At 39.1% G+C, this 9,323-nt stretch overlaps 1 protein-coding gene across 3 annotated transcripts in view; it reads right to left on the bottom strand.

Annotated features, from left to right (window-relative positions):
- Positions 1-5,542: 5,542 nt before the first annotated feature.
- The window catches only part of ACSL4 (acyl-CoA synthetase long chain family member 4), an 84,701-nt gene continuing 80,920 nt past the window's right edge, over positions 5,543-9,323 (bottom strand). For all 3 annotated transcript variants that reach the window (XM_088482852.1, XM_088482853.1, XM_088482854.1), the window contains exon 16: positions 5,543-8,772. In XM_088482852.1, the coding sequence (XP_088338978.1) occupies positions 8,615-8,772 (158 nt within the window). In that variant the 3' untranslated portion in view covers positions 5,543-8,614. The remainder of the gene's footprint in view (positions 8,773-9,323) is intronic.

The raw sequence follows: 9,323 nt of genomic DNA, 5'->3' as shown, positions 1-9,323 counted from the left end.
TGGCTATAAAAAGAAATCAAGATCATAGGGGGCATATTCAACTGTGTGCGAGAAAAGCAAAACACCCGCACCTGCAAGGTTTTGCCTGCAGGTGCCGTTTTTTTGCTATTCAATTAGGTGCGTTTTTTATTCTATTTTGCGCGCCAGGAGGTTTTTATTCTCGCACCTCCAGAGCAAGTGTTATTTTTTCTAAAGTCGCTAATTTTAGGAAAAATCAGAGGGACTTGCTCTGGGACCCTGGCAGCACCCCTCCTAATGAGTAGTTCAGCTTTTGGAAGTTTCCAATTAGCTTAATTACAACACTTTTACACCGAATTCCGAGTTGGCAAAGGAGTTCCAATCTGGATCAGACCTGGAATTTCCCCAGCGCCGACCCAAGATATTCCTGAGGTGGCGCCATTCACACCGGAGCCGGGTCTGCGGCTGTTGCGGCATTGAAGTGGACGCTTGGAGATGACGTCATCTCCAAGCGCCACTGAGGCCGGAACAAATCAGGCGTCATGTGGCGCGCTACAGGTCGGGACCAGGAGCACGCCGTTCACACTGCAGGGTTTCACCTCTCCAGTGAGAAGATAGAGGGGAGGCCACCGGGCAGGTAAGTGCAGATTTTTTTTTTATTTTTTTATGCGGCGCATGGTTTTCAGAGCTGAAAACCCCACGACCAATTTTTTTTTTTTTAATTGGCTACCGCAGGGAGCGCGCATACCCGCGGTAATCCAAAATTGGGCACAAGGTTTTTTTTTTACCTCACGCCCAATTAAATATGCCCCATAGTGTATACTGTTGTACAGTTGTGTCGGTGCATGGTGAAATATAAAAACTCACCATATAAATGACAATAGGTAGGCGTTCGACAATCTTAACACACTTGTCCTGCAGTGGTTGCTCAGCAACAGAGTGTCCTTGTTACATCTGGGGGTTCAGTATCGGTCCAATATTCCTTAGTGAATATCCAGCAGCCTTGCATAGGAGGACAATTACATAACTTCTATGTTGACTGTTCTTGTGCCATGAATGACTGTTCACATTGCCATTCATTTCACCTAAGTATTCAAAGACTACAGAAGCCCAGATGCTTTAGCCAACATCCTTAACCAGGTCGATCTCATGAGTTAGTGCCGTCCTGCCGTCTCCCTCTTGTGTAATGGAGGAAATCCGTTCTGTACATGTGCAGAACAGATTTCCTCCTCCTGCTTAGGCCCCCTGGGAGTGATGCTGCAGTCTATGACTGCGGACATCATTCCCGAAATCGTGCCCCAGAATGCCATGCTCCTAAAGTAAAAGTGCTGTGCAGAGATCAACTGCGCTCTGCAATAAGGCATGGATATGGGGTGGGTCACCTGTTGGCACTGGGGAAGGGTTGGTTATGCTACCCCACAAAATATTTTTGACACTGGCGGTGAGGACTCTTCCACTGGGATCTTATCACTAGGGGGATGGGGGCTGATAAAGCTTTTGCCACTAGGGGAGCTATTTCTGGTGGGGGTTGGGAAGTGATATTACAATGGGGACTTATGGATATGGGGGTACAAAAACACCCTCTAGGATATATATTTTGAAATAAAATATTTAAATATATTTTAAAAAAATACTTTTTTAAATTTAAAAGAAAAAAAATAAATTTGAGTAGTTTTGGTGAAATAAATGTGTCAGTTAAGGATTTATTGTTGACAAATACGCTGCAAGTGGTTCCAGCAGAGCAGTGTTAGGAATGCAGTTTCCTCCCTTCATGATCAGATAATCTTCCAGGGCTTTCAGAAATCCTGGGTGTCAGGGAATTGGACAAGTTCAATGGTGTTTGCAAAGACTATAGCACACCAACAAAGATGGATTGGAAAGAATTATCTACATGTGCCTCACTGATCAAATTCTATATGATGAAAAGGCATGACCATTACAAATCCATTTCCTTTAGGTTAGCCACCTCCGAGAACTTTATCCAAACTATTAGTTGTATTTTTTGCAGTACTAAAATATCCACAATAACCTTCAAATCAAAGTGAACAGTCCAATCCAATTACACGGCATCTTTGAACAGTTATCTCAACTCTTGAGAATCATGGAGGTCACTTACACCTCAAAAAAAAAAAAAAAAAACTGCAAACAACCTAGAGAATCCTTTATTTTGGTTTTATGCTCAACTCGTGTCTTAAAGAAGATATAACTACTTGGCAAACAGACTGATGTTATGGTGTTCGCCCAGTACTTCTGTGTGCACTCAGCCAGAAAATGCCAACAGATAACAAAAAATGGCAAGATAGACAAAGACCCATGTCAGGCCAATAACATTCACATTCAACCCATTGGAACAGACACTGAAAGCATCCAAACAAATACATACCCACAAAAACCTGGGGTCAAGGGGCAGGCTAAATTAGTTCAGCAACCTGAATGTAGAACTGTCACTTCCCAAATGCCAACCATTCTGGACATTCTGCTCACCATGCAGCAGAAACTGATTTGGTCTCATGTAGACAGACTGTCAAATTCTCTCTGATTGGATGAATTCATATTTAAACAAGGAGGCACAAAGATTGCTGCTTTGTGGTGTATCAGTTTAGAAAGCCTGAATCGGCTAGAAACTAATTTATGAACACTAACATTCATTATATTTCACTAGAACAGTGTTTCATCCATGGCAGCTGGCTCAGGTCAGTGGCAAATCAAGGTCAACATATAACAACAAGATACTATATAGTTTCCAGATTTTGACTCCAAAGCTCTGAATTTAAATGCAACCAATATACTTTGAAATCTCTGATTTACCAATAGATTTTCACCAACTCCCTTAATTCCAAAGCTGGTCAGCAAGACAATGGAGAACAGAGCAGAGACCATCTACAGTCAGGTGCATAAATATTGGGACATTGACAGAATTTTCATATTTTGGCCTCTATTCAATGAAACAAACAAGATGTGCTTTAACTGCAGACTTTCAGATTTAATTTGAGGGTAATTACATCCAAATCAGGTGAACGGTGTAGGAATTACAACGGTTTCTATATGTGCCTCCCACTTTTTAAGGGGCCAAAAGTAATGGGACAAACTAAACAATCCTAAATCTAACTTTCACTTTTTAATACTTTGTTGCAAATCCTTTGCAGGCAATTACAGCCTGAAGTCTGGAACGCATAGACATCACCAGACGTTGGGTTTCATCCCTGGTGATGCTCTGCCAGGCGTATTCCTGCTTGTTCTTGGGGCATTTTCCCTTCAGTTTTGTCTTCATCAAGTGAAATGCATGCTCAATCGGATTCAGGTCAGGGGATTGACTTGGCCATTGCATAACATTCCACTTTTTAGCATTAAAAACCTCTGGTTGCTTTTGCAGTATGCTTCGGGTCATTGTCCATCTGCACTGTGAAGCGCCGTCCAATGAGTTCTAAAGCATTTGACTGAATATGAGCATATAATATTGCCCAAAACACTTCAGAATTCATTCTGCTGCTTTTGTCAGCAGTCACATCATCAATAAATACAAGGGAACCAGTTCCATTGGCAGACATACATGCCCACGCCATGACACTACCACCATCATGCTTCACTGATGAGGTGGTATGTTTTGGATCATGAGCAGTTCCTTTCCTTCTCCATACTCTTCTCTTCCCTTCACTCTGGTACAACTTGATCTTTGTCTCATCTGTCCATGGGATGTTGTTCCAGAACTAATGGCTTTTTTAGATGTTGTTTGGCAAACTCTAATCTGGTCTTCCTGTTTTTGAGGCTCACCAATGGTTTACATCTTGTGGTGAACCCTCTATATTCACTCTTGTGAAGTCTTCTCTTGATTGTTGACTTTGACACATATACACCTACCTCCTGGAGTGTGTTCTTGATTTGGCCAACTGTTGTGAAGGGGTTTTTCTTCACCAGGGAAATAATTCTTCTGTCATCCACCACAGTTGTTTTCCGTGGTCTTCCGGGTCTTTTGGTGTTGCTGAGCTCTCCAGTGCGTTCTTTCTTTATAAGAATGTTCCAAACAGTTGATTTGGCCACACCTAATGTTTTTGCCATCTCTCTGATGGGTTTGTTTTGATTTTTCAGCCTAATGATGGCTTGCTTCACTGATAGTGACAGCTCTTTGGATCTCATATTGAGAGTCGACAGCAACTGATTTCAAATGCAAATGTCACACCTAGAATCAACTCCAGACCTTTTACCTGCTTAACTGATAATGAAATAACGAGAGAATAGCTCACACCTGTCCATGAAATAGCTTTTGAGTTGATAGTCCCATTACTTTTGGCCCCTTAAAAAGTGGGAGGCACATATAGAAACCGTTGTAATTCCTACACCGTTCACCTGATTTGGATGTAATTACCCTCAAATTAAATCTGAAAGTCTGCAGTTAAAGCACATCTTGTTTGTTTCATTTCAAAGCCATTGTGGTGGTGAATAGAGGCCAAAATATGAAAATTCTGTCAATGTCCCAATATTTATGCACCTGACTATGTTCTACCATTGAGACAATGGGCTCGATTCAATTCAGCAAGACGCTGTATTTAGACTAAGAAGAGTGCTAGAAGAGCATATGGCTTCTTTGATGTGTTGGAAAATAATATTTTTCCTTTCCATGATCACTTTTTTTTTAAGAACAAGACAGTTACAAATGCTTTGAATAATATGGTACAGGATCGAAATCTCAACATAAAGGATCAAAATGAGGGTGCCATGCCTAAAGCATAGGGAGAAAACAAAAATAAAAGAAAAGGTTCACTCCTAAAGCAGTTCATTTTAGATTGCTGTAGGGTTTATATATTTAATATTCCAGGAAATTGAAGTATTACATGTACTGTTCTCTTGTGTGTTCAGTTTGTTCCAGCTGGAAGGTTCCCGATTGCTTGGTAACTGACGGTAGAGCAGGAATACCAGGAAGAGCTCTTTCAGAATGTTTTGAACATTTTGCTATTGGAATGTAGTTATGGAATGTATCATTTCTGATTAAACCTCTAGTGATGTGCTTAACCAGTTGTTGCTCTTGGACCTGTAATCACTACATATGCTGGAAATTCCTGTGCAAGATCACCTCATATCACTTAAGATGTAACTACATGTTCAAACATGGTTAACAGTGGTGTAGTTATTTTATATAGGCTTCTACATCTACAGTATATGGGTGCAGGCAGTTGCAGATAAACACGTCTAGACTGGTGTTTTCCCCACAGAATGTATGGAACATTTTGCTACATGATTTGCATAGATCAGCATAGGAAATAATGATGACCTAGTGCTATACAAATTATACTGGCTAAAAACCCAATTGAGCAAGCCCTGATAAGTCTGCATTTGAGACATAATAGACATCGTGTGTACAAATCAATGAATGGAATCTGCCAGGATGTAGAAAACCCTTGTAAATTCAGTTATAGACAACAAAAAGTAAAAGCTTTGTTTCTGAGAATTAAAGAAGTATAAGAGATGGAAATCCTAGTGCTTTGTATACATACTGTAGATCACTATATATTTAGCCTGCAGTTGTGTAGGGAGTAAAATGGAACAATATTGATCATAAGGACATAAAATAAACACACATAGCTTTGTAACCAATTGTAACCATTTTATTCATCCTGGTTTGAATGCATGTTTCACTTTCCTGTCCTCAATGGAGGCATTAATCCTGAGACAATCCGAAATATAGACACACAAAGGCAGTTTTTAATACACAATTTGTAAAAAAAAAAAAACACAACCTCTCGAAAAAGTCAAGCATTTTACACTATCAAATGCATTCATGTCATGTCAATGACATGCTAACATCTGTTCCACCATATTCATCTAAACCTGGAAAATTGTAATAAATTAACAGGTAGGAAAAGACTCCAATTACTCGATATGTTCAGAAAACAAAAGTACACAAAACCATAAACCCTTTTGTTTTTTTCCCCTTATAAGTTAAAGTGGTCCCTTCTTTTGTGGCAGTGGTAAATATAAAAATCAGTTCCATTTATTATAAAAAAAAAAATGGCTGCCTGTTTTTCTTGAAGCTTACAAGAACACCAATCATCTATACACAGTGGAAGCAATAGGACTAAATAATATTCACAAGACCACTGGCTATCAATAAAGCAGGAATTAGTGACATCACCACGGCACTGCAGGACTAATTCTCATGAGGCCGGACATTCATGAGTCACTCGGTCCTAGATAATGGTCATGAATTTCAGTTACGACAACAAAATGGCTGCCTCCATTATGGGTAAATGACTGGTGCATTTTAAGGGCTTGTTTTGACTGCAGATTTTACACCATTAGTCACTGGTAAGGAAAGTTCAATTACATCTTAATGGTATAAAGGTTCATTCTGATTTTTGTGTACACCCCCCACAGACTAACCGATCCCTTTAAGGGCCATTTAAATTAACTTGCTGTCCCATGTGGTTGCAACAGGCATCAAGAACATCGTTTGACTCACGTTTACTCAGAATACAGTACTACTGGATTAGTTTGGGGAACAAATAAGGCCGCACTGTTTGTTCAGAACTTCCGGTAACTAGTCTGTAAGAGAGAGGTCCAGCTATAGGGTAACTGCAGCAACAACTATACTTAGCCAATGGTGCACCGCGAGTCGTAACAAACCTCATTGGGTTGCCAAAACTCGTACTAGAACAAAAGCTTCATATTAAGTACAGACTAAATATCCTAGTTAAATACTGGCTATAGAAGATACCATAGAAAATATGTCCTGCTTCAGTAACAAACAAGTAAAAAAAGGGAAAGCAAAACAAAAATCCATAAAACCCAGTTTCTATACAGTGACAATAAGACATTTCAAAACATCATATACATATGATTTTAAATAGGTTTCAAAATATACTCCACCCTAATAAATAGTTTAAGATCTTACAAAGACATGTTCTGTGGCTAGCGGAAAACTGTACAAAATCATTACAACACCAGTAACAATCCAGCATCAGAAAAGTGCCAAGTACATCTGCATCAAGAATCATCCTGTTTTACAGCAGAGGTAGGCTAGCTATGATTTGTGCTGCTGTTGAGTGGCTGGCTGGCAGGGTATGCTGGGAGTTGTAGTTCAACAGCAGGGGAACATCAGCTAGTCTAATCCTGTTTTATATTATTTAAATTCTTCACATGTAAGATACTAACTACAGATGATGGCTAAATTAGACTATTGGAACCAATATAAAAAAAAAAAAAAAGATAAGCCCATCAACAGGGAGAATTGTTGGCCTATGTAGCCAGCAGTACAGCAGCCCCTATTAACGTGGGATTATCTCAATGTACAATACACACAGAATTTCCAGTCTATATACACACACACACACACACACACACACACACACACACACGAACAACAACATTCTAGTGATTGAGCTTTGCAGCAAAACCCGTAGCAGTCTCTTAAGATTTGCAGACCTATCTTTGGGATATTTTGGTTCATATAATGATCTTCTCATTTAAGATTGAACTAAATGGATTTTAGAAGCAGTACTATAGAAACATTGTCAGTCCAGATATGTAAAGTCATAAAATAAATACAGTAATACATAACATAAATTGGTTACACCCATATCTCGAATGAGCAATTATTGTTGTGTTTCAATGTTTTGTCTCAAAAAAGTTACCAATTATTTGCTCATTAAAAAGCACAGAACACTTTGGGATGCCCCATAAAGCTGCTCCTTGTTTTTCTTAAAGCCATCCTGTAAATAAATGATCATATTTTCAGTGTATTACATTCTGCAGTGTTATGGAAACGACAGTTACTGAATATCTGGTAGGACTGGCAGTAGGAAGAAGATCCAATGCAATAATAAAAAGTTATGATCACATACGAATCTGTAACAGAAAACACACAGCAAATGCTATGATAAAGTCATATTGGGCTATAAGACGAGCATTGATTATCTTCCATTTAGAATGGCAACAAAAGCCCATACCCTGTACTGCACAAGGGGATTGTCTATTATGGTGCCAGCATCATGCCAGTGATAGCCAACACAGAATGTGCTGCTCCTCAGAAGAATCTGCATATGTAGTATTTCAGGGCAGGTTAAGCACAGAATATCATAAAATAGATTGATCACAAAGTGTGGATGTTTGAGAACACTGCCACCATATACATAGCAAGCAAAGACTACAACAACTTTGAAAACCATATGCTTCCACATAGTGCAACAGCCAAGAGTCAGTCAGTAAAGGTTTTGCAATCCCTTTCTCCCTCTAAGACCTAAGACAGACCTAGAAACAGATTTGGAATGCACGTAGAACACTTTTTTGTATTCCACACACACATTTAGGCGTGTTTGGTAGAAGGTAATGAGAAAACAACAACAAAAAAAAAAAAAAGATTTCCATAACCCAGACACTTGTGTTTAAATACCCTTAACTAACCAGTTATTTTTATGACTGCAGAAATAAAATGTTACTTTCATATTGGTAATATAACAAGTTAAGGTGGAGGGTGTTGTGTGCAAAGGATTTGTTCAAATAAATAACCGCTGACTAGTTCATTATTCAGGTGAAATCATTTTACATTTGAGTCATTAAAACCTATAATAATTATTCTTCACTTTTAACTGCACAAACATGCATAGTCACAACGTTCCCAATAGATGTATATCCAGGCTGGAGAAAGTCACACACTGTTACTCTTCTATTTTCCTCCATACATCCGCTCTATGTCAGTTAGATAGTGGTTTTTCAGTTCTTTTCTCTTCAGTTTAAATGCATCTGTAACAAGACCAGTTTCAGGAGTCCAGGGATCTGGGCTTAATCGTACCTTGATGGGAATCTCAAACCGTTCCAATTTCACTGCAAAACAAGATAAATACAATTTAGTAAGAAGCAGTTATGGAACTTATCACCTAGGTCATATTTAGGAACAAAACATTGGGTACAATGCAATTGTGTATAATTTTTTTTACCAAAAAGATTATTTCCATATAGTTAGGACACCAAAAACTTCATATCTACTAAATAACTAGGTTTAGTCCCTAATGAGGGTTAGTGTCTTACATTCACAGAGATGAGCCTATAATTCCACTAGGAACCAGTGACTCTAGGCGCTTTATGCCCAGTACTTATGAAGTACTGGTTCTTCGCCAAATAGATTACAGTGATAGAGTAGGCATGGCCAAATCTGGGAGGCGTAACCACAACCATCCTCTAAGAAAAAATAGTAAAAATAGCATTAACTCTTTAAATGTTGCATCAGAATTTACATAAACATGGATGATCAATCTCCCTTGTAGTCCACTCTATCCACCTCCTCAACCCCATTCAGCTCCAGGTTGCAGTAATCTACCGCCTCCCCCAGTCCCTACTCACACTTGCAAGATAACTATGCTGCCTGGCTTCAGCGC

Source organism: Taudactylus pleione, unplaced genomic scaffold (assembly GCF_031769625.1).
Source record: "Taudactylus pleione unplaced genomic scaffold, aTauple2 ptg000296l, whole genome shotgun sequence".
In the NCBI taxonomy this organism is placed as follows: domain Eukaryota; kingdom Metazoa; phylum Chordata; class Amphibia; order Anura; family Myobatrachidae; genus Taudactylus; species Taudactylus pleione.
The sequence above is the reverse complement of the archived record's forward strand: the minus strand, read 5'-3'. Positions and strand labels throughout refer to the sequence as shown.